At 34.8% G+C, this 24,962-nt stretch overlaps 4 protein-coding genes across 4 annotated transcripts; 3 read left to right on the forward strand and 1 right to left on the reverse strand.

Annotated features, from left to right (window-relative positions):
* Positions 1-4,453: 4,453 nt before the first annotated feature.
* LOC130613544 (uncharacterized) lies at positions 4,454-7,275 on the forward strand. Its single transcript, XM_057434873.1, has 3 exons — positions 4,454-4,701; positions 4,754-5,242; positions 5,340-7,275. The coding sequence occupies exons 1-3, from the start codon at positions 4,454-4,456 to the stop codon at positions 7,273-7,275; spliced, it is 2,673 nt and encodes an 890-aa protein (XP_057290856.1).
* Positions 7,276-7,320: 45 nt separating this feature from the next.
* LOC130613545 (integrase/recombinase xerD homolog) lies at positions 7,321-8,256 on the forward strand. The gene has a single exon (XM_057434874.1). It carries the CDS (start codon positions 7,321-7,323, stop codon positions 8,254-8,256), a length of 936 nt encoding a protein of 311 aa, XP_057290857.1.
* A 5,576-nt stretch (positions 8,257-13,832) lies between these two features.
* Positions 13,833-16,277, forward strand: LOC130614456 (serine/threonine-protein phosphatase 6 regulatory ankyrin repeat subunit C-like). Its single transcript, XM_057435885.1, has one exon. The coding sequence runs from the start codon at positions 13,927-13,929 to the stop codon at positions 16,057-16,059; it is 2,133 nt and encodes a 710-aa protein (XP_057291868.1). The 5' UTR covers positions 13,833-13,926; the 3' UTR covers positions 16,060-16,277.
* A 5,228-nt stretch (positions 16,278-21,505) lies between these two features.
* LOC130614409 (uncharacterized) lies at positions 21,506-24,398 on the reverse strand. Its single transcript, XM_057435836.1, has one exon. The coding sequence runs from the start codon at positions 24,376-24,378 to the stop codon at positions 22,930-22,932; it is 1,449 nt and encodes a 482-aa protein (XP_057291819.1). The 5' UTR covers positions 24,379-24,398; the 3' UTR covers positions 21,506-22,929.
* Between the last annotated feature and the right edge of the window lie 564 nt (positions 24,399-24,962).

Below are 24,962 nucleotides of genomic sequence, written 5' to 3' on the forward strand. Positions count from 1 at the left end.
ACACTTTTAAGGAATACTTTTGCAGGCAGCGTAGTCTTGATCTTTTAAATGATAATCCTTGTTCAGTTTAAATATCCAGTCTAATGAAGAGCCTTTTACTTTTCTTTTGTGTATGGATAAAAAAAAATCACCATAAATATAGTCACTGTTCAAACAAAGCAGATTATAAATAGAAAAATCAATTTTTTCTCTCAATCGTTACGTTTTGTTTTTACATATTACGCATCCTAGAAATTCTGTACCTTATCGCTAAAAAGGTAGTAAAAAAAGACCAATTTATAACTATTTTTTTAGCAATAAAAATGTTCTCTTCATAGACTGACGTCGGTGATGAGTTGACCTAACAGCTAGCTGTAATGGTATTAATTGTCTAATGATAAACGTAGTAGTCGTGTGCAGGTTCAACCCGCCAAAGATTTAGCAAAATCTCCTATTTTACGAGGATTTTTATTAAGTAAACCGGGGACCGTAGTACAACAACCACAACAACAACAGGCTTATATTACAAAGCAATCATATATAACAAGAACAAGAAACAAAGACAAGAATAACAGATTAATACTAAAACACAACAAACACAACAAACAAACAATTCAAACTGAAATAACTAGCCATATTTAAAATAAAGAAAACTTATTATAACATTGATATAACACGGATAAACTTTAGAATTATTCTTATCAAATATATCTAGCATGTCATCTGTGCGCCAGTACTTATGACCCTAGCCGTAGCTTTTAACATGACTTATATTTTCTAAAAAATACCGCCGTCCTTTTCTCGGAAAAAAATGGATAAATAGTTTTGAACCCCGTGTTCATCTTGATGTTTAAGGCCTTTTTTCAAATATTTTGAATTCTGCTAATGACCACGAGTAGTTAAATAATGGAGATAATTAAACCGCGGAAAATATTACTTGTAACGTATACATAGAAGGAAACAGACAAAACGAATCTATGTGATATTTCGAATAATATTGATGGAAGAAAAAAACTGACTTTTGATAAAATTAGATTTAGTAAAACGTGGATATATCTTCTCATTTCCTCAGAGTACGGTTTGCTACGAAATAGTATGTTCAAAAATGAAAAAAAAGAAGAGTTGAGTTAATTTTCCCAACTTCTCAAAACATATCGAATTAGACCTGCTAAAGGAATATTCCTCAACATTTTGTTTAGAAACAAAGTTTTTATCGATGGGTGAACATTTTTGTATATTTCTAAATCCATGAGATTTTGGGATATATTAAATAAAGGTTCCTTTGAGGTATTTTATCTTACCTGAGGTATAGCTTTGTGGCTGACGATAAGTTTGCCTTTGGCGGCAACCATCTCCACTTTCTAGGTCGGCTGGCTATAGGAGCGTTGCCTCTTAAAAGAAATCTGTCTGTCTCCACTCGCATGTTTGCCAGATTGAGGGCCTGCTCGAAAGAGCTTCGACTTGCCAGTATTTAAGTTCTTTAACAACTCCTCAGGTTCTTGCTTCGTCTTAACTGTGCCCGGTATGTACGTTTGAAACTTTTCACCAAAAGGTATTTTACATTCTTCCTTAAAAATGTCATTTTTTCTCTCTTAGTTTCTGCAACTTTTTTGTGGTCTTTTACCACAGCTTTTTTAGGGGTACGCCACAGCTTAAAAGACTTTTCCAAAAAGCAACACAGTTTTTTCAATATTTTCACAAAACTCTGGTTACGACATATATGCTATTTCATCAAACATTAGTCATTTTCTGTTGTACTATTTTTCTAAAGAAGTAGCAATGGCCATGTCGGTTTTGGACATTGCGGTTGCAACACGTTTGATGGTACCGGGCTTTCATAAAGTATAGACTCGTGCACATCCAGCTAGAAAAGTTTGCATATTTTCATTAACGTATTTAGCCATTTTTGGTGAAAGATCCCACTTAAACTTATCATCTAAAAATTTTCCCTGAAATCTTTTCATGGGTGGCTGGCATAACAAAGCGTCTTCCTCTACAGGTCATTTTCGTGTTGATCCATCAACTGATTTTTTGAGATGGCTTGTTGGTGTTTGCGATGACATTATGCCAAAAATAAACAAAAATGAACAAAATAAATACTTTGTTAATCTGATATAACAATATTTTCAAACCGGGTTAAGTTGAAGTAATAGGAAAATCGTAAATACAAGTTTCGTATAACTCTAATTAACTCCATTTCGTATCGCGAATATTAAAAAAAGAGGTCGTCCATAGCGCCGGTTACCATCTTGTAAGCGTTAAATAGGTTGGGAGAATCCAGTATTAGACAAGCGAGATTTTATGAAATAAAAATGGCATAATTATCAAAACTTTCTCAAAAATTTGTGATTCACAATGAAGAAATTAGTGTAGTTAACTTTCTGTTGATTAGGGTAATAGACCTATTTTCATATCCATCTTGCTTCCGCAGAATATACATACTAAAATACCGAATAACATGAAAACGAGATTAGTTTTGAGCAAATTTTTAGTTTGCAGCGAGGTAGTACAGATATGGTTTGTTTACTTGCAATATTTGCAAAATTAATTTGTCATAAAGGTTGTTATTAACATTTGGTGACAATATGGAATAATAGTATGTATCATTGCGCGGTTCTAATTTTTTTGTTTATTAGTCTTGGTGTTAAAGGAGTTAGGTATTAGCTAGCTTTGAGTATGATATGAGTAGCTAACTAGCTAGTTGGCTGGCTGACTTGTTCCAAACAAAAGTGAAATTTCAAGCTGTTTACCAAAATTTGTGATGTTGCTGGTATATATCCTGTGTCTCCAGTTATTAAGTGTACCCTATTTTTGAAACAACATCTGGGAAAATCACATAGCCAGGCTTACTGACTGTGGTTTTAAAATAGTAGTTGAGTTGACCTTGTGGGTGCCTTAGCTCGTTTTTTTTTCCAAGGGAGGGTAGTTTTGGAGGTATTTATAACTCACATTTTACATATTTGTGATTTTAGAATTAGGATACAAATTTGAATTGGTGGGGAAAGTTGAACTTTAAACTTTCCTTGGAATGTTCTTGCTTATTTGTGTTAAATTATCGTAGATTGTATTTGGTAAAAAAAATTATTTAAAATTCCAAAATATAAGGTTCAGAAAAGGGATGATATCCTAATTCTTAAATTTTGTATTCAGAGAGTTACCATCTTGATATTTTTTCAGGCAAATGAAATTGTACAGTGATTTTGCTTGGTCAAAAACATTTTTTCCTACAGGGGATCGCTTCACAAACAATTAAAAAATTGTTTCTTGAAAAACGCACAAAATGTTTATTGACGTATTGCCTAGAAAAAAAGAAATTTCTAAAAAATTTTGTCCACAGAAGGCTTGTCATTTCGAACTTTAACTTTAATAAGTGAAAACAATGTGAAATTTTTTTGTGAGGTCAAAAACAAAATTTTTGATTTTATATTTTCACAAATCGACACTTTGTGAAAATTTCATCGAGATGACTTTCTGTAATTAAACAGTTTGAACAATTCTGTCAAATTAATTTTCAAGATTTCATATAAGCAAGAAAACAAAATACGTAAGTACCTGGTTTTAAGAACATTGAGACTGAGATTTTGCTAAATATTAAGCACGTTTACAGCTGAAAACCAGACATTCTTCTCAGAAAAGTATCTATATTATTTTATTCTCCGTCTTTTGGATAAAAACCTAAAAAAAACAGGGTGCCATTTAAAAAAAAGACTTCACTTTTTCTACATATGGCGATTTATGATAAGTTCTATGCTCTATCAATTCATATTACTTACAAACTGTAAGTATTAAGGTTAACATCACAATGCTTGATAAAGGTTAACCCAATCGCACATTTGTATGAAGCATTGTGCTTGATACAAATGTACGATTATTGACAGTCAGTAAGAGAGAGAGTAGTGACAGAGTGAGTGTGACAGTTACATAATTATAACAGCCAATAACTTCAAAATATTAATTGTGAGTATCATATTACGCAAAAATGTTGAAAAATGATTTATTTTTTACTCATGGAGCTGGAAGATCCTGGAAAACCCTGGAAAAAATACTTGTGAAAATGCTATAAGAAAATCCAACCTTTTCATTATTCTTGATGTTGAAATCTCTTTACTGTCCCCTCCCCTTTCCCCCGAAGTCAATGTTACTTTTCTTTAGTAGTCCAGGCTTCTGGAGTACTTCTGCGAGCATCAGTCAAGCATATTCAATATTGATTTTTGGGAAATGGAGAACTCAAAATTATATTCACAATATGTTTTTCTAGAGTTGTAGTTTATTTGCTGGCTACTTTGGCTTAGCTACTAGCAAGCTATTTTTATTGTTTTGAACTAATGAGAGTAATATAAAGTAACACTGAGCGTTAGTAAACTGTACATTGAGTTTTAGTTCTAAATTTACAGTAAAATAAATGAATTTATTTTCGTATGTATGGCCAAGGCCAGTCACGTGGTTTTTTAAGTGTTTAAAGGGCGTACAAGGCATGGAAGCGCTCACATGTCAATTAGTTCTTGAACCGTACACGTTAAAACTGTTTGTCCACAATTCACTCAAAATGACTGAGCAACAAGAAGCGTCAATGGACACAAATAACGCTGAACCCGACATACTACAACATCTAACAAACTACTTTGACCGTAAATTCCAAGAACAGAACGAAAATCTAGAACAGAGGCTTACCACTGGATCGAAAAAACTTGGAAAAACGTCTTCTGGAGCAGCACAAGATCAGTAAAACCGAATTTAAATTCAGAGGTAATAAAATACAACATCAATTCAATAGCGATTTAATTCAAAGTCTAGAAATAATAAAACAACTAGTAAAAGATGGTTTGATAACAAGATCTTCCAAAAAGATTGATAATGTCACAGATGATCTCCACAAGCGAAACAAATGTATCCGTTTCGCAGATAAATCTCCGGCTGGATGGGCTGCTGTCGACGAATACTTATCCGACGATCTTGCCAGCGATTCAGAGGATGACAAAAAGATGAAGGCTGCGGAAAACCGGGCTCTGAACAAGAAAAAGGCGACCAAGAGAAAGTCAACCTTCGAGCATGTTCCACGTCGGCCCCCATACCAGTCTTCCTCATTCACACACCCTTCGCAGCATCAAAATTTTATCCCCTTTGGCTCACAATCTGCACCTCCGGGGAGGCCTATCTTCGGGCTATCTCAACAGCAACCAAGATTCGCAAATCAATACCAGCGAAGTTACCAACAGCAACAACAGCGATCTCTGTGTTTCGGATGCGGAAAACAAGGACATTGGCGAAAGGACTGCCCTGACCTCAAACAACCCTAAAGAAAAGGCAAAAGTTAAGTGTGATACTGTTTCTACTGTATATAATTTTTCTGAATGCAATAGGTCTTATTCGCGCCAAGCTAATCCTCCACATACCGTGAAGGGCAATCTCAGGTGGCGTCTACCTTACTGGGAGAACATAGGCACTAATAAAACTATTTTAGAACTTATAAAATACGGATACAAAATTCCCTTTTTCACCACCCCTAAAAAGGCTTCTTTCAAAAACAACTGTTCGGCTCTTGACAATGAAGATTTTGTAAATAAGGAATTACACGAGTTACTTAAAACCGGAAGAATAAAAGAGATGGCTACCGAGCCACACGTGGTTAATCCACTGAGCGTTAGTTCGTCCAAAAATAAGAAGAGGCTTATTCTTTACCTGAGACATGTAAACAAACACGTGTACAAACAAAAAACCACATTCGATGATTGGAAGATTTTCGGAGAATTTGTTGAGGAAAATGGTTTCATGTTTAAATTTGACATAAAACAAGGCTATCATCACATAGAAATTGCTCCAGAGCATCAAAAATATTTAGGATTTTCTTGGGTAACAAATGGCGAAAAAAGGTATTTTGTTTTTACAGTCCTACCGTTTGGTCTCTCTTCTGCCCCCTTTATTTTCACAAAAACAATGCGAGTCCTCGTAAAACACTGGCGAGAACATGCTATAAAATTTGCATGTTTTATTGATGACGGCGCTGGCACAAGCAATACATATGAATCGACTCTGAGGGCGTCAAACTTCGTCCGAGACTCGCTTAAGAAATCTGGGTTTGTCGCAAACAACGACAAATCTCTGTGGAGTCCCACTCAAAACATGACATGGGTCGGCATTAATCTAGATCTGAAGAAAAAACTTTTTTCTATACCTTCCCAGCGATTAATTTCTACTCTTTCGAGTTTACAATTCATTCTTGATTCCCTACCGTACACGTCAGCACGAAAATTAGCAAAATTCTGCGGAAAAATCATATCTATGAAATTTGTTATAAGCAATTTGGCCCAACTGAAAATTAGACGAGTTTATTATCTTATTGAATCGCGAATATCATGGGACTCCCGAATGAACATGTCACACGCTTCAGATGCTGTGAAAGAACTGTTCTTTCGGAAGAACAATCTACTAAAACACACTGAGAGACCAATGACACGGGGAAATACTCCCTGGTTAATCGTTTGTTCTGATGCGAGCGATACAGGGCTGGGTGCACACACGTGGCACAAGAATGGAATGCATATTTCTATTAAGAATTTCACACTAACGGAAAGCCTAATGCACTCCACGTGGAGAGAGCTATACGCTATAAAATATTCGCTACAATCATTAAAATCAGTTTTATGCAACAGGGCAGTACTTTGGAAGACAGATAATTACGCGAGCCATTGTATAATAAAAAGAGGCAGCTCAAAGGAAAACTTACAGATATTGGCAGAAAATATTTTTGATATTTGTAAGAAACAAAAAATAGATTTAAATGTCGAATGGGTCCCAAGAAACCAAATTCAATACGCTGATAAATTAAGTCGTTATACGGACACGGACAATTGGGAAATCACAAAAAGCTTTTTCGAATACCTAAACAGGCTCTGGGGTCCATTCACCGTAGATAGGTTTGCTAATGACGAAAACAAAAAGGTGGGCAGGTTCAACTCAAAATATTATTGTCCGGAAACTGAATGCGTAAACGCCTTTAATACCTCGTGGGAAAACGAAAATAATTTACTCGTGCCCCCAATTCAAACAATATCAAAGGTTTTAAAACACATGCAGACCTGTAAAGCCTCGGGCACACTGGTGGCCCCATACTGGCCTTCGGCAGCGTTTTGGCCATTTTTAACTGATTCAACAGGTGACTTCCAAAAATTTATTAAAAACTTCAGAATCTTTGACAATCCCAATTTATGCGTTACTCAAGGAGAGTGCAAAAAATCCGCCATAGGTTCAAAGCATTTTAAAAGCAAAATAATAGCTTTCAAACTGCAATTTACATAAACCGAATCCACAGGGACAGCGACGGTGTCGTCACTGGACTAAGACATGCAGTCACTGGACAAACAAAAACTCTTAAAATCAATAGGCAATGTTTTTTACATTTTAGAACTCTTTGCAAGTCATTTTACGCAACATTTGGAAAACGAAACTTTGAGGCATTTAGCAGAAGATCTACCAGAATATATCTTAAATTCCAGGGCGAATAACACGATAAAAACGTACTATTATTCTTTTAATTCATGGAATACATGGTGTCAAAAATATTCTGTATCAAAATTACCAGCTCTACCGCTAACAGTTGCGTTGTACATACTTAACCTAACCCAAATGAACCATTCTTATCCTAAAATCGAAATCGCATTCTACGCTATCCAGTATTTTCACAATTTGACAGGCTACAATAACCCATGCGACCACACTTTACCAAAAAATATGCCCGAAGCCGCTAAACGCCTACTACAACATCAAACTCGCAAGAAAGACATAATTACGGTTGAACATTTGCACGCATTACATAAACAACTTGTTAAAAGCGAAGCTGTTAACCTTTACAAACTTAGAACTTTTAATATCTTTCTCTTGGGATTCTGTGGCTTTCTTAGGTCTTCGGAAATTAGTAATCTGAAAAGATGTGACGTCACTTACAAAAATAGCTTTATGAAACTGTTCATAGCGAAAAGCAAAACAGATATCTACAGAGAAGGACACTGGGTTTACATCAGCGCTTGCGGAAATGGGATCTGCCCAGTATATAATTTAACTGAGTATATGAAGTATGTACCTGCTGAGCCTGATTCCTATCTGTTTAGAGCGGTCACAGTTACATCAAACAACAAATTCGGAAGTTTTAAAAAGATGAATCGCCCAATCAGCTACACAACAACAAGAGAAAATGCACTCGATGCACTGGCATCAATCGGATTGGATAGGACAAGATTCGGACTCCACAGCCTACGTGCTGGAGGAGCTAGCTTTAGCTAGCTAGCTAACTAGCAAACTTATACCAAAAGATACGCCCTTAAAATCTGCAATATTTTAACTTTTTTGTCATACTACCACTACCAAAACCCTCTTTATAACTACGCTAACTAGGATTATGTGAAACTGCCAGTTAAAAGCTATAAAAGTCAACATTTTGTTGATACATTCTCCGAACTTGCATGTAAACAACCAGTATCCCCGAAATTTGCTCATAACTAATCTCGTTTTTATGCTATTCTGCATTCCCGCATGCATATTTCGCGGAACCAAATGGGTATGGAAATAGGTCTATTTCCAAGTATAACAAAGAGAGTTGGCGAGGATGAGTTTAAAACGACGATTTTTCGCGTATAAAGTAATTGATACTAAACTGTGCCACTCTTAGAAAGTTAATTGGCAGACTATTTATACAACAAAGGTTAAATTGGTCTTGCTGATATTATTTGGATCAGCCTTTTTCAGGATTTTTTGGAGAAAATGTATGGAAAAGATATAAAAAAGAAACAACCTTCTTCGCTTCGCTTTTTTGTGTTCAGTTGATAAACAACTTGTTTCCGTGAGATACCGCACGTGCATGCTAAACCGAAGGTAAAATGTAGCATGAATAATAAATGGAATCCCTGTTTTATCCTTTGGCGGCTTACTTATTTTTTGGCAAATTTTAGCGTAACGCCTCGCCTTAGAAAGACAATGCACGAGACATAAGAAAGTGACCCGTCCTTTTTATGCCGCGGACAGCCATAGGCACTCACACAAGCGTATTAAAATATAGGATTTTACATGTTTGTACTGTTTTTCATTATGCATCTCTATAATAATAGCCGTCGTCTGTCTGTCTCTGCGCAACATGGCGGAGCAAGTAGCGAGACCTGCCGAAAATCCCCGCGGCCCTGCAGCTTTAAATCCCCGCGGCCTTGAACTTTTATTTCGAATCCCCGGCAGACCCCGTTTTTTTACTAGCCTTGCTTTGCCGCTCACGCGTAATAAACCAATCACGAGGCTCCATTTTCACTAATGACCAATCCAAGTGCTTCGCGGCCTCAACATGCCGACAGGAGGAAACATGCTACCCCTACGAAGGACATTGTAGTTTGGAAGTGATGGTGTGAAGTTTGTAGGTGTCCTTTCAATCCTCCTTATTTCTTCTGAGTACTTCTTATCATATAGGACTATTTAGTTTGTTTTCACATGTTAAGGTGAATATTTCATCACGTTTTCTAGCTACGTATGAATCTTAAACAAACGAATTTTAAGTTTTTGGCTAGCTACAAAACGTAGATGTTGAGGCAGCTAGCTGTAGCTATCTTTATTTATTCCTATTCTGTTAAAGTTTTTATTCAGTTTGGTATATTATTCTTTATTTTTATGTTGAAGTTGGGTCTACCTAGCTACCTCCTTTTAGCTACCTCTGGCTAAAAAGTGAAAGTAGCCAAATGCAGTTTGGCTGCAAGTGAAAGTAGTCAAATGGAGTTTTGCTGCAACACAATTCTTAACAATTCTTATGCTAAGCTCAATAGATAGATAGATAGATGTGCATATTTTACATGGCTAGCCTCACAAATATCGAGGGATATACCCTGTCTATTATTTCCAGGAGGGGCCATGGCGTAGATGGAGAGTCCTAGAGTATTTAATGCTCATTTTGAGCTACGCAGACCCAATTAGAGCCCGCGCTCTACTAGACAACTCCCGGCAACATCCAACAGCCCACACAGTGTGCCATCTTCCCAATTTCCCTCACATGGCTTGGGTTAACCCGGGGCTATGGTAACATTCACTCGCCCATGTTGAATCGCCGTCAAGAGGAATCGAACCCCAGTCTCCCGCACAGAGTACGAGAGCTATAACCACTAATCTACGGCGCCACATGCAGTTGGCAGCGACCACTTTTATTACTGTTTTAAAAATTTAAACAGAACCAGGCTGATTTCTTTTAACTCCGCAGCGATAAGGACTTTTGGAAAATAATAGTACCCCTATGCTCATGCATAACACGAAGATTTTGAAGGCTAGCTAGCTAGAGCCTTACTTATTACTAATCTGTAAGGTCTAAGAGCTTTTTATCCTACCCAACATTTATTTTTATGTTGAGGCTGTAGCTATTTAGCTAGCTCCTATCTTTGGCTAAAGAGTGAGAGCATAAAGATAAAAATGAAGTTTGGCTACAACAATATTCTTAAGTGATAATTTTTATGCTAAATACAGTTAGCTAGGTAGCGAGCATCTTTTATTATTTTCCTGAAACTTTTTCTGCAAATTAAATGGCTGAGCAATGGTTTAAACCGAAGTTGCAAAAGGGTACTTCTATACGCCTGTTGAACTCTGTTTAACTGTACGAAGCGGTTTGCCCAGTTTTAACCACGTTTTTTGTAAAACCTGTACTAATTTTTAAACTTTCTCGGGAATCACACCTGTACGGGTGTGCAACACTGTTTACTTGGACTAACTGCTCAGCCCAGTGGTGGTAATGGACGTTTCTTGTGTTTTTATTTAAACAGAGTCTGCGAGAAAGTTTTTTCAAAAGGGTATTGTCCCTACACGCCTCTTTAACTCTGTTTAACTGTACTAAACGCTTAGCCCGATGCCACAACTAATTTTTTAACTTTTACAAAAACTTATTTCACAAAATAAAATAATATTGACCAATTGTTTTTGCTATGACAGGGTAACAACGGTTTGTAAACACTATTTTTATTTCATCGTTGCGGTAAAGTTATTTTTTGAAAAATATGTTACAGTCGAGACACCGCAACGGTGTGTGCGTTGCAATTGATTTATAACATACTGCATACCTATACTAAAACGCTTCACCTGATCTTATGAAACAGTTTACAGCTCTTATTAAGTGCTTCACAGGATTTTCAACGCAGGGTCACACCTTAATTTGTGACCTACCCCGGCTTTCGACGCCGGGTTTCCCGGCTAGTCTATATTATAATACTCGTATACGTCTGTCACGCAGAATGGTAACCACAGTAGCGAGACACACGAAATGCGGTTTATAAAGGACGGGCGAACACGTGGCTTTATCCATAGACCACCGAATAGTTCTTTAATTTATTAAAAAAACAGCATATTTAAACAACATCTGTTCACCATGATGGTTCAGTAAAACGGTACATACCCTAGTTATAATTCCCAAAGGATTTTCCCTGACATGACTAAACATATTTAAATTGAAATGTTGTGTTTCTGACGTATTTTAATTGTCTGGATTACTTCTCATTAACGGGAAAGTCTCGTCCGTTTACCACAAAAAATACCCCAGGATGGATAATATATATAGATTGTAATAATTCAATTCAGATAAACCTAATACAATAATGCAATTGAAAGGCAATTAAAGGCAACAAGAATGGCTGCCAAAAGGAAGACAAATGGATTTCTTTTGTCATGAAGAAAATATTATGTAATCTAATCATAGCTGTAATTTTTGTTACGCTTAATGTTCTCTCAAAGGAGGAAATAATAAAGTTTTAAAATTTTGTTTTGTTTACGTGCTTCCTTTCCCGCTCAACAATGACGTCACAGAGTTATTCTATTCGCTAGTCTATGGTACTCTGCTTAGGCTAATGTCTTCATTTATATTATTTTGCATTATAATACTGCATTTACAGTTAAACCTAAAGGTAAGAAAAACGAGTTAGATATTTTTTGTCTCGTCCCGTAAACAACGATCGAACAAGCAACGATCTTTACTTAGCTTTGCTCTTATTTAAGGCTTGTAGTTTGTAAGAACAATCAATTTGCTATCCTGGTTATTCTATGAGGTTGTGAGCCTGCTTTTAACGCACTTTATGTTCTAGTCTGAGCCTATTTTTTTGTACTAGGTCAATAATATAATATTTAGTGATACCAAAAATGTTCCTGCGCAATTTCCTGTTTAACTGTAAAACTTTAACGTCTGATGGTGAAAAGATGTTCTGTTGTGAGCTTGTGCTCTGTAAAATTTACAAGACGCTCTTGGGAAAGACTAAATGATTAATCACATTGATCTGGTATCAATTTTTTGTCAATTGGTAATGGAAACTACTTAATATAAACTTGAAAAAGTTTCTTTAAGTTTTATAGCTAAATATATCTTAATAATAAATAAAACAGGCATGTGTCGATCAGTGTAGAAACTGATCGACATATGCCTAAGGGCTGTTATGCATTTTTTTGGATTTTGTTATTCAACATTTTATATTTCCTTAAAGATTATTTTTTAAATGATGAAGTGATGAAATTTGAGTTTGGTATAGCAGCTTCTTAAATTGCTATTTTTGAAGTTCATGTCTATGTTGACATCATCAGCAACTTTTACTTCTAAACTATGTAAGTCTTATTTTAATTTTTTTTCAACTCAAATCTCAATTCGTACTTAAAAATTGTAACTTGCAGTTGAAATTGTTTGGCTCACTCATAACTTATGCATTCAGTTTTTAAACAAAAGTGAAGAATCAGCGATAAATGAACTACAACTAGGAAGATTAAAGAAAGGTAATTTCCCAACTAATGCATAATGGCAGTAAATTGATGCTAATTAAAAGAAATGGTAACAAAATGTATAAAATAGGAAGCTGAATCTCATATTCATTATAAGGATCAAAAAACGAACATGAAATCTCGACGAGATGTGAAAATAAGCAGTTTGTTCCTTAACCAAACAAACAAAGCTTAACACAGCTACTGGTTTTCAAAACAATATCACTGGAGTAGAAAAAAATGTATTTTAAAGAACATTAATAGATGTTGTTTACAAGAATGATTTAATTTATTTAACAAGAAAGTCATATCGCACCAACGAATTATTGGATTCTTTTATTGGTTAAACGACTTTACTATGTCCTTCTGTGCAGAGAAATAAACATGGCATTGTTGAATTGCTTTTCTTTAACGGATGAAAGCCTTACGAGTCCCCTTAATAATGCAGTAACAACACCAAATAGACATATAACATTATTGCGCTATAGAGAAAATCCTTTGCAGACAGACAGCAAACACAAGTCAGCATTAGATTTATCCTGGAATGATACATCATTTACTGAAAGTGTAAAGCACTTGCCTGATTCATATGCTTCACCATCACATTTTTTAACTAAAAAACTCGAACAATCTGGGAAATCAGCCCTTCGGAAGGCTTCAAAAGAAGGGAACATCGCTGTCTCAAAAAAACTGAAATCAAAAGGCGTAATAGGGGATTCCATTAACGAGCAAGATATAAACGGCGACACAAAACTCCATCTTGCTTTAAAAACTCGTGATTATAAGCTTGCGAATATGCTGATTTCATGCAATGCCCAATGTGATTTCCAGAACAGTTTAGGGGACACTGCCATTCATATGATGGTAAGACAGCAGAAATTTGGAATGTTAATGCATTTATTTAAAAAGGCGTTTGTAGGTGCTGCTGATTCCAAGGAAAGGTGGTTGGAAATTATGAAAATTCAAAACAATAAAGGCAATGCGGCATTACACGAAGCAGTAGTAGTTAATAACGTTAAATTTATTCATCACATCCTACACATTATAGCTTTTTGCAAAGATCAAAAGTTGTTAACAATGGAAAATAACCAAGGAGAAAGTCCGGTTCATTTAGCACTAAAAAAACAAAACAAGAAAAGGGCTGTTGCTTTATTTAAAGCCTTTGTTGAGATTAAAAACTTTGATGAGTATTCCAAAAAAAACATGAAAAGCATTCTCTATTTAATTCCACATTGGAATTTCACGCCTATATATTTTCAGTACATAGAAAAGGTAATTGATGAACAAATGCAATACGCTATCTGTAAACATGCTATATTCAACAGGTACTCCGATGCTCTTGACTATCTCTTAAAAAACGGAATTCGCTATGACATAGAAGATGACAGTGGAAAAAACTTATTACATTTCGCAGCGCAGTATGGTAGTCTCGAAGAAATTAAAGTCCTTCTGAAAAACAGAGCCAATGTTAGTGAAAGGAATCAAAAGACAGGAGATTTACCCTTACATTACGCTGCATCAAATAACACACCAGACGTTGTAAAGTTTCTTTCGCAAATCAGAGTTAACCTTTGCTATAAAAACAGAATAAACCGAACTCCATTGCACAATGCTTTAATTCTAAAGCGTGTTGCTATTTCTACAATTTTAATGGATACTACGGATTATATGTGGTTTAAAGACCTTAATGGAAACTCTCCCTTGCATCTTGTTTTTTTATATTTTACATCAATCAGTGACGTACGCAAACTATTTTCAAAAGTCGATTCAATCTGGCCACTTACCTCAGAAAATAAAGATGGAGAATCGCCATTACTACTGGCATTAAAACTCCAAAACATCCACCTTATGAGATACATTTTTAACAAGATTCCAGCATCTATAGACACAAATAATATAACGGATGATATGTGTTCAAAACTTTTACAAAACCACAGTTCGAGCAAAAACACGATGGAGTTTCTCAGGTCTCTATTCGAAGAATTTAGAATTAGAAAATCTGAATCTGAAATCTTTAAAGTTTCTGTGAAACTCATCTATCAAGCATACGTACACGGTTTTAATGACCTTGCCCAAGTGCTCATTCAAATAAATCCTCCCTTTGGGCGTTTTTGTCATGAAGCAGTTTTGCATAAAATAGATAGAAATTTTATTACATTTTTACTGGCAATGGGTGACGGTGTAAATTCCACAGATGGTGAAAACAATACGGCCTCAAGCATGGCAATGGTAACTAAGGAAGAAAGAGCAGTCAGACTGCTGTTAGAAATTTTTACCAGCGTGCGTACTTGCAAAGAGGATAAAATTACTTGCCTGGTCAGAGCGCTTGAATACAATATTCTTAGCCGTGAATTTTTAAAAGAAGAAAGATTGAAAGAAATTTTGAAGCTCCTGATAGAAACATTGCGTTCTAATTATTACTATGCTACAAATTATTTTCTTGACCTTTTGCAGAAGTATTCAATATCTGTTGACACTTCCAACCTTACTGAAGCAGTTAGAGCTTTTGATGACACAGAAGAAAGCAAAAACCAGCTCCATCGATTATTAAAATTTGTCGATGTTAACGTACTTGACAAAAACGGAGAACTGCCTTTAAACGTTGCAGTTAAGCTGAATAAGAAGCAGGTTGTTGATATTTTATGTGAGAATGATGCCTTTGTAAATATATCTGATGGCAATGGACTCAGTGCCATTGATATTGCTATCCAGAGAAACGACTCTAACATAACTAGGGTATTCTTGCTATCTTTGGAAAAAGGCAGTCGATGTGTTAATTCAAGAGATAATACATTGTTGCATTCACTGATCGAACAGAGTAATAACAATATACTTCTCAAACTAGATGGTGATCCTGAATTTATTCAGCATTACGATCATGTAAACGTAAACGCAGTAAATCTTGACGGAAACACACCACTTGATTTGGCCTTACTGACAAAGAATGAAATTGCGTTGAGCCTTCTTCTGTGTTTAAACGCAGACGTGAATATATCAACTAAAAACGAGAAGAAACTTATTAACATGTTCCAACAGGCTCCTGATATTATGTTAAGAATGATGGAGAAATTATTAAAACATAGAAAAAACACGTTTATTGAAGAGATTGAGTGTCCGATATGCACTGAAGTCTGCCAAGAGATATACATATGCATAAACGGACATTCTATTTGTGGGCAATGCGCAAAACATCCGAGTATAGAAAATTGTCCAATGTGCCGAGTACCCTTTAAGGGAAACTGGCAACGCGGCGTTCAGAATGAAGAACGGCGCTTTAAAGCTATATTGGCTCACATTGAAAGAGAAAATATATTCTCTTCGTCTTGTAATTTTTAACCTTCTGTTGTTATTTTTATATTTGTTGTGCTGACTGCTATTAAATACTCCAATTATTGAAATTTCCTGGTTTCTGTCCCTACCTGCCACAACTTAATCCTATCATGGCAAAAAATGTGAAAGCTCCAAGATTTCTCCTCCCTCCAGATTTATTTAAACAACTCTTGAACTAGTAAACGCTAGGTGTTAAAGCTTGGTGTTTTTTTTGTATATACCTATTAAAAATATATAATATTTTGCCAAAAAAATCTTTCTTCCTCGCCATGTCTATATATTTTACTAACAAAAATAATTGATAGTACTAGGGACAATCTTTTTCAAAACGGTAAAGCATTGGTTCTAGTAAGAGCAAATATGATTTTTTTACTGCAAATAGAAAACACCCTTATCAAGAGAAATGACATCTGATGTTGTAGATTGCATGTTTTCTAATTGGAACGTTAGTTGAACATGAATTTCCTGTTTCCGTATCTCTACATTCGACGTCGGGTTTTTTTTATTCAAAGTGGGATCTTTTCGATCAGATAAATTTGCAGTTCCTGTTGGATATTAAAAACAGCCCTAAAACACCTGTAGCTTCTTCAAATCATAGAAATTGGCCATTAGCGAGTATATATTCTCGCTAAATGTTCCGAAACAATTCATTCGCAAGATTAATTTGCGCGAAATATTGAAAAAAGTTTATTGAAGTCGTGAAATTATATTCTCCCTAATTTTTTTAAAAGGTAATAAATAATTTTGTTTTCTGTGCAAGGTGTGGAGGAAGATGTTAGATAGATGATATATCAAGAATTTTGAAAGATATATCAAAATATTAAAGACGTCATCGAAGTACACACACTTATACGTCCAAGAAAACTAAACAAGATTATTAAGTATGTTTAAAATTGATCTTTTTGGTATACAGTCTATTGGCTTGCGAGACATATCTATATTATGTCCAAAATAACAGCAATGAAACATCTTAGTTCAGCAAGAACAAATAATTACATAGCTTGTATTAAGTTATGCACAGAAAAAACATTGCTTTGAACAACATTTTATACACTCTTTTTTAATCAACACGCTGTAATCCCAAAGGATTTTCCCTGGCATGAGTAATCACACAAACAGGAAATTTTAACACTTGTAATGTTAATTCTCCACTTAACGATAACTATTCTAATAGTTGATTACAGATCGATTATTCTTCAGTTTCCGAAGTATATATTTCCCCTTCTTTTTTTTCCTTTACGAATATAATACAAGTATATATAAAAAAATTTAAGAGAAAAAAGTTAATTGATTGCAAAAAGATAAAAAAAGCAATGATACGTTTCTTTTGTCATAAAATTAATACAATATAATTAATTGTAGCCACGTCCTTGTTTACTGTAAAGGTAAAGATGCAGTGGTAAATGCTAAGGAGTAATTTGTTTTAGTAATCACTCATTGCTTCATTTGATAATACCGCACAGTTGTTACGTATCCACTGCCCTTTAATAATTTCAAATTTGATGAAGTCCTGTCAATAAAGAGTAGCTTGCCTTAGACAAACAAACAAACAAAACAAACAAAAAACCTAACATAGCATTCAAGAACACTAGTCGGTAGCCTGTGGAAAAATTCCATAGGGGAGCACCGTCGTGCATATCTCCGGCATCGCTGCATCCTTGCCGCCTGTTAACATAGAATTTACTTAGATAAGGGTTGCTACCATGATTATAAGTGCAATCATTTTTCGATTACAAAGCCCCAGATTTTAAACTGGGTAGCAGACAGACAGACAGCGAGTGCGAGTGTTATAATATAGATTTTGTGCGAATATTTTGAATCTATTTGCAACGCGATATAAACACATGTAGCTACTAATGAAATATATTGATCCTTTTCAAGGGGGTTCCCAACTTTTTAAAATATTTCCCTTTACTATCATTAAAAAAATTATTGATTTAATTTTGTCATGTAACTGACCTTTTAACTCTTAACTCAAAAGTGAGGTCTATTAGCCATAACTTATGATCACTCAACTTCAAGATATCAAGATGGAAACCATACCTAAGGGAATGAAATTGAATGAAAATGGATTTTCAGGCATTTTTGAAGCAACTTTTCATGCGATCTATGTAAAAACTGGAAAATATGTTAAACTAGAAATTAAAAAAAGAGTTGCGAAGCATTTTGCAAGTTGCGAGCAAAATTAAACTATCCAATATTTTCTCCCTAGTGCTTCTTGTTTCTCTGGCGCTAACATACATCAAAATTGAATATCATAACGTAGAAGAAACCTGGGGACGAGGCAGGGAAATGAACGCTCTGCAGAACAATTCGTTGCGCAAAAACGGTTTTTATTTTGCGAAGAGACTGCGCGAGTATTTAATGTGCGTGGGATATTTCTTTTAAAAATGTGCGAGAAAATTAGATTACGCGAAACTAACAAAAACGTATAACGCGTGTTAAAATTTTGTGCCACCTTTTCCCACAGAATGATAAAAGTAAAGAGCGCAATACAAAATTACACTTTTAACAGTATTCTGAAAGATATGTAATACATCGAGTTGTACAACCCGCAGAGGTTTGTCCAAACGTTAACGATTTACCGGCAGTAGAAGCCACAGAATCTGCTGGAACAAATTTCGAAAACTCAAGGGAAACAATTAAAACAAAAACAAACAAATCAAAGCAGGTTTTAACTTTATCACGATTTATTAAATAGCTTCAATTTTGGACAGAAAAAACAATAACGGTTTCGCCTTCTTTTCACCACACTCATTGGAAGATTACATCACTCACTCCCATTGTACACAATTGAAAAGAAAAAGAAAACATTTTCATATAGTGAAGTTTTCAGTGCCTTTAAGGGATGGCCAAGCCAATGGAATTGAAAGCGCTGTTTTTCATCTCATAAATAATTAAGGCAAGTTCGGTAAAGTATGGAAGAAAAAACTAAACAATTTGGCAACTTTACTAATTTTATATGCAAAGTTCCAACCATACCAACAGTTTCCAAATCTGACAAAATCATTTTAGAAGTGTTTATTTTTCCAGAATTTGATTGATGCGAGACCAGGAAATTTAAATAAGTTTATTGTCCTAGACACATTCAAAAACACATGCTTCTCATCATTTGTTCTTTTTTTCAACCAACATTAATGTAATCACCCAGAGAAAATTATAATGTCTCTTGTCTGTGTTTTAGTACACAAATACAAAAATATTAAAAGTGCTGAACTTTGGCAATCATATATTTTGCAATCACACCCTTTTGAAAACTATGCTGAATCATGCCTATTATTAAATTCATCACTATAGAATAGCTCCTTGGATAGGATTCTTTGCTGGATGAATAAAATGACTGACAAATGGCTTATCGTAAACAAAATGGTTATTTTTACACAAATAATTTTAAAAATAATGAACTTTTTTAGGTGGGTTGTTCTCAAACACACGTGGGCGGTGGACAGGAAACTGTTGTGTAATTTCTCTAGGTCTATCTTTCCTGAGAATATTCTAAGATAAGAGTGTGCCGATAAGCCGCAAACGCCCGCATATATAAGGGCGAGTTTGGGCGACTTTTCGAATTAAATTAGCGGTTATCTTTTGAAACCGCCCGCACTTTCCCGAACTCCCCGGGAGCATTCCTAAAATGCAATTCCTTGTAACATACCATGCGGACGATAGTTGGAAGAAGGCGCTTTGGGAGATAGGAGGTAATAAAGTTTGTATGTGATTTATTTAATCAAAAACCATCAAAACAGTCCTTTTAAGAACTTCGCTACCACATATTAAGTTTATTTTAATTCTTATAGTTTTTTTGAATAATTAGTGTCTGTTTTTCTTTTTTTTTTTCATCAGTCAGGTAGTAATACAGTTTCTCCATATGTATTTTTCAAATTACTTTCAATTATTTTATACAAAACAGAGGTAGCTAGCTACCTTTTGTGTGATTAAGCCTTGCCTTGATTTAGATAAAGCCAATTAAAATTGATAATATTGTATTCTTACATCTTCTTAGAAACAATAAAATAAAACACAGTTCGGCGCGTTATAATTGTACAAATTACTTCAATATTTCTTTAGAAAAGGGTAGCTTACACAGGAGCTTTCCAATCCAACTGAAATCTCCAAAAAAAGCACAGCAACAAAAAAGCCTAAAATACACAAGTAAAGTCGATTAGAAACGGGACAAGCAATAAATTATTTTAAAAGAAGAAAACCGTTTTAATACTATTATTTTTCATTAAAATACACAACTCTAATAGTAATAGAAGCAAAATTGCAAAATAATTAATTAATTATTTATACAACAATTAGCTATAATACAAAGAAATGAGGCATATTTTAGGTCTGTAAAATATACGTGTCTAATATGCCGACTACCGTTTCTTGTTCACAGCCTCTCTGCGTGTTCAAGTTCGGCGGACGTATAATCTGGACCAAAAGACGGGGGTTATGTGCAAAAATATCAAAAATATCCTATTTCTTTATTTTATTGTTATTGGACACGCCCACTGATTAATATTTGTAATAAGGAAAACATTTTTTGCCTGGTCATGGCACTTGAATATGATGTTTTAAGAAGCGAATTTTTCAAACTTGTTTTATTTAATGAAATTATTCCGCTTATAATGACACAGAAGAAACCAAAATGGACAAAATGGAGAGCTGCCTTTAAACATTGCAGTTAACCTAAATAAGAAGCATGTTATTGATGTTTTATGCGAGAATAATGCCTTTGTAAATACAAGCTATGTTGATCGATTCAGTCCTAGGGAAACGATCAAGGGCTAACTTATTGATAATTTTGGAGGATTTTGGAGGATTCCGATAACATTAAATTTATATTCGTTTAGCATGATGGAAAATTCATCAAAAGTGGACATTAGTGCTTGTACATTTAAGTGAGCAATTGATGTATATGTGGATTTCTCTTTTTAGGGTGTTTATTTTCCGTTGGTTGGAATTCCTCTGTTGTATTTGTAGAAGATATGTCTAGATCTCTTGTATTGTGATAAGGTAGGTTGTCAGAACACAGTTGTTACATGTCCAGTATTTGAAAATTTTAGCTGTGTGGTGTTTTTACTCAGCTTTCGAAATATTAAGGCAGAAAATGTGTGCCAAGTTAAGACATTGTAAACGTTTTCTGTTAGTGCCAACCCCCTTGTTACATTGTGAACATTTCGGCGTAACTTTTAGATTGTGGGTTAAGTTCAATATCGCAGGACATAAGTAAGTTGAACGTAGCCCTACAATTTCAATAATAATTTATTCGACTCTTTGCTCTTTTTATTTTTGCTTTCTTCACAAATATTTTATATGCAAAAGTACTCTCTCTCGACATACTTTAATTTCAGCAGGTGTTGTCTAAATCAGAGCAACTGAAATAATTATCAACGTAATGAGACTTGAACTATTCATATTAGTAAACAGCGGTTTCCATATGCAATGTTATATGAAAGGTGCGTGTAATTTTAAACTTCCAAAATATAGAAACAAAATTAAAGTAAAATTAAAATACTTGTATTTCACTCAACTAACAGGTTACCAAACTAACAAAGTATTTAAGCAGGTATAAAAACAACCCAGTACAAGTAGCGAATTAATTCTATTTGAACCAATGAGTATCATAATATCAATGTATAAAATGTATAAAATGTATAAAATGAGACGCCTCCGCTCTCGTGCCCATGTGTACTATGGATATAAATAGTTGTATTATCAGCGTATTGTAGGGTATGATTCTGTGAAATAGTAGATGTTTGACCTCTATGTATCTGTCAGATACATAAAGGTTAAACAGGACCGTGTTTAATATACTATCCTGTGGTACTTTAAAGGAAATTGACTTCGGCGCTGATTTTATGTCATCAATTTAGAAGCGCCGTGTGCGTTCAGTAACATAACTGTAAATTAAAGGAAAAAATTCGTTGGATAGTTTTTTAACATTTTAAGAAGATTTCGATGACAGCATCCTTTTTAGCAGATAAAACCTTAAAAATAGAGTCATTTTTTTTTAAAAGTATTCCTCTATATAATGGATTGTCATATACTATGATTTATAAAAACTAAGCTACGATTTTGTGTGACAGGCAGACAGACAGACGTATACGGGTATTATAATATAGATTCACAATAGAATTGTCTATGCAACTGGTGGTTTTATGTGCACATCTACGACCAAAGAAATTACAATCTTGATTTGAAAAAATTATTTAATATTCTGCCGAAACTTCCGAAATTATATTTAAATAAGGGCGATACGAATCTATTGTAAAAAAGGTAAACAATTTTTTAGCTTCCACTTAAAAAATGGCTGCTCTACAATCAGTAAGAAAGAATGTTGGTACATGGCCACAAATTGTGAAGTCACCACAAGAAAAAATTCCGAGTATTCCTTTATTAGATCGACAAAATTTGAACTTGTCGAAGTTTACTTGTCACAAAATGTGCACAGTGAAATATAGACAGCGGGATATTAGCAGGGGGATATTCACAGAAGCTTTACTGCAGGCTTAGGTCAGGCTATTTACTAAATCCAAACTCTTAAGCTGTGCTAAATGTAGCTCCCGTCAGCATGTCCCTTTTTCAATATATCGACACTTCGTGGCACCTGAGGTGGATAATTCCCTTAATTACGGGTTGCTAGACACTGTTGAGAACAATTACCAATACACAAAACTTGCACTTTCGCAGCATCGGCTGTGCAGTAATGATGAGTTGATGATTTTTGCCAACTTTCTTAACTGCCTAAAACTACTATTGTGATAAATTTTTAGTTACTGATTGTAGATGCTTCTGCGTTACTCGTTGTTATAAAATACGTGCAAAATATTTTTATAAAAATGAAAAAACATCATCCAAAACAAACGTGTTCAGAAATTATAGCTAAATCTAAAGTCTCATGTAGGAGCAAATCTGTTTTCGTCTTACCACCACAAGAATCAAAGAAAGCAGCACAAGTGTTGCGAACGTGATATACATCAATTGGAACTGATAAATAAATGATGGGACAAAACCAATAACAAGACACAGCATCAAACTAATTGAGTGACCATTGCTTTTCGCGTGACTTTCTTTTGATGGATGGAAGATATCTGCAAAGAATATGCTAAGTGAAACCAGTTCAACATACCATGCCAAACATAACATAATTGCTAGAGCTGCGACAACAGGGCAACTGAAAGTGCCGTGGCTTAACAATGAAATGAGAAATGCCTGTGCACTTGCAAGTAAACTTATGACAGCAATTTGGATATATATTTCACTGTCATTGACAACTGCGTATTTTTTTACAAATGACGACACTAAGATGAAACATACACCAGTTGATCCAAGCATTAAGCTCATTCCTTTTGGTTCCAACAAATTGTAGTTTCTATCCTTGGAGAATGCTATATCTGATGAATACAAAGATTGAAGCCTTGCTAATATGATTGTGAAAATAATAACATTCAGCTCAAAATTGTAGAATAGTTGCATTATTGTATGCAAAGCCTTCTGACGATTATCAGTGATGAATTCAGCCTTAGTATTTCCACTGGCATTCGGTTTATCATTTGTAGACCATTGTGCAGTTTCTTTGGCGTTGTATCGTTGCGAAGTGACAAAATTCTCGTCGAGACAAATTATAGAATTATTTTCAGCGAAACCATTTTCCATGTCCGTTTGCTTTTTTTGTTCCGACACAGTTTCGGTATATGAACTATCATGATCGTTTTCCTCAAAACAGCTGTATTCAACTAAAATGTCATCCAAATTTAAAAAGGAAACAAGCAAACATAACATCCATAACACGCATAAAACGAAACATGTTATGATTGCATTGTTGATTTTCATACCCAGAACATGCAAGTCCACATGGTCAAGCATTGTGTGTATAGCAGGAATAGATACCAATGGAATAAAGTTGCATAATTTTAAAATCGTTATCTTTTCAATGGTACCCTGCGTTGAATAAATTCTCGTTACCTGTCCAGCCATAATTGGTAAAGATGCCTGGCAAAATCCTTGAAGTGTTCTACCAAGTAGAGGAAATCCTACAGAGATTGGAATTGCATACAAGCCGTTACCAACAACTCCACATCCACAGAGTGTCAATAATAACTTTCGATGGCCTTTTGTTTGATTTACATACTTTGGTAGAGTGATACAACCAGTTATCGCCATGACGTAAAACGAAACGATGGTGAGCGAATAGAAAACATCAGGATGTTGCGTTTGAATCACTTTTTTCAAGTAGTACCACAATGAAGGTATGATTAAAGCATACTCAGCTCCAACAAGTGCAGAAACAAAACAGAATGAGTAAAATGTGTTTTTGGTTGGTTGCGTCTTGGTCATGTTGTTTACGAGCTGGAAAAGAAACAAAAATCCTTGGCTAAAGCCAAATTTTCTGGGTTTTCTAAAAAAGTATATCACACAAATAAGAAACATTCATGCACATTCATTTTCGATTTTCTTTTTAAATCACACGTGCGGAGTAGTGTGATATGTTGGTTTACCCTTTCGTCACGACGACGTTGGTCTTCAGGATCGAACGAACGAACGATCTTCTTAAAAATTATGTTATGTTTATGTTTTTTAATTGCAATAGTACTAGCATTAATTAACACTAGCTAGTTGAACTTTAACCAACGTTGTTGACAAATCTATGCACTTTACTCTTTATTATTAGATATCTTTTATCTATATTATAATACCCGTATACGTCTGTCTGTCTGTCTGTCACGCAAAATGGTAGCTTAGCTGCGCAATAGCGGGAAGCAACCAATGCGGTATAAAACGGACAGGCAAACTAGTGGATTTTCCACGGGCTAACGACTAGTTTTTTAAAACATCCGTAAATAGCATTATGACTTGGCTATCCTAAGCATGTTGGATTTGTGATATTCGACTGAATACTGGTCTTTATTCAACAAATTGTA

Source organism: Hydractinia symbiolongicarpus, chromosome 11, assembly GCF_029227915.1.
Source record: "Hydractinia symbiolongicarpus strain clone_291-10 chromosome 11, HSymV2.1, whole genome shotgun sequence".
Classification (NCBI taxonomy): Eukaryota; Metazoa; Cnidaria; class Hydrozoa; order Anthoathecata; family Hydractiniidae; genus Hydractinia; species Hydractinia symbiolongicarpus.

What these genes read in the sequence shown, in the direction of transcription:
- LOC130613544 (XM_057434873.1), top strand. Translation starts at nt 4,454, where the DNA reads ATGGAAGCGCTCACATGTCAATTAGTTCTTGAACCGTACACGTTAAAA. An exon ending in TCTGGAGCAGCACAAGATCA is followed by an intron (nt 4,702 to 4,753) that starts GTAAAACCGAAT and finishes TCAATTCAATAG; the next exon opens with CGATTTAATTCAAAGTCTAG. An exon ending in TGCGGAAAACAAGGACATTG is followed by an intron (nt 5,243 to 5,339) that starts GCGAAAGGACTG and finishes TGAATGCAATAG; the next exon opens with GTCTTATTCGCGCCAAGCTA.
- LOC130613545 (XM_057434874.1), top strand. Translation starts at nt 7,321, where the DNA reads ATGCAGTCACTGGACAAACAAAAACTCTTAAAATCAATAGGCAATGTT.
- LOC130614456 (XM_057435885.1), top strand. Translation starts at nt 13,927, where the DNA reads ATGAAAAGCATTCTCTATTTAATTCCACATTGGAATTTCACGCCTATA.
- LOC130614409 (XM_057435836.1), bottom strand. Translation starts at nt 24,378, where the DNA reads ATGACCAAGACGCAACCAACCAAAAACACATTTTACTCATTCTGTTTT.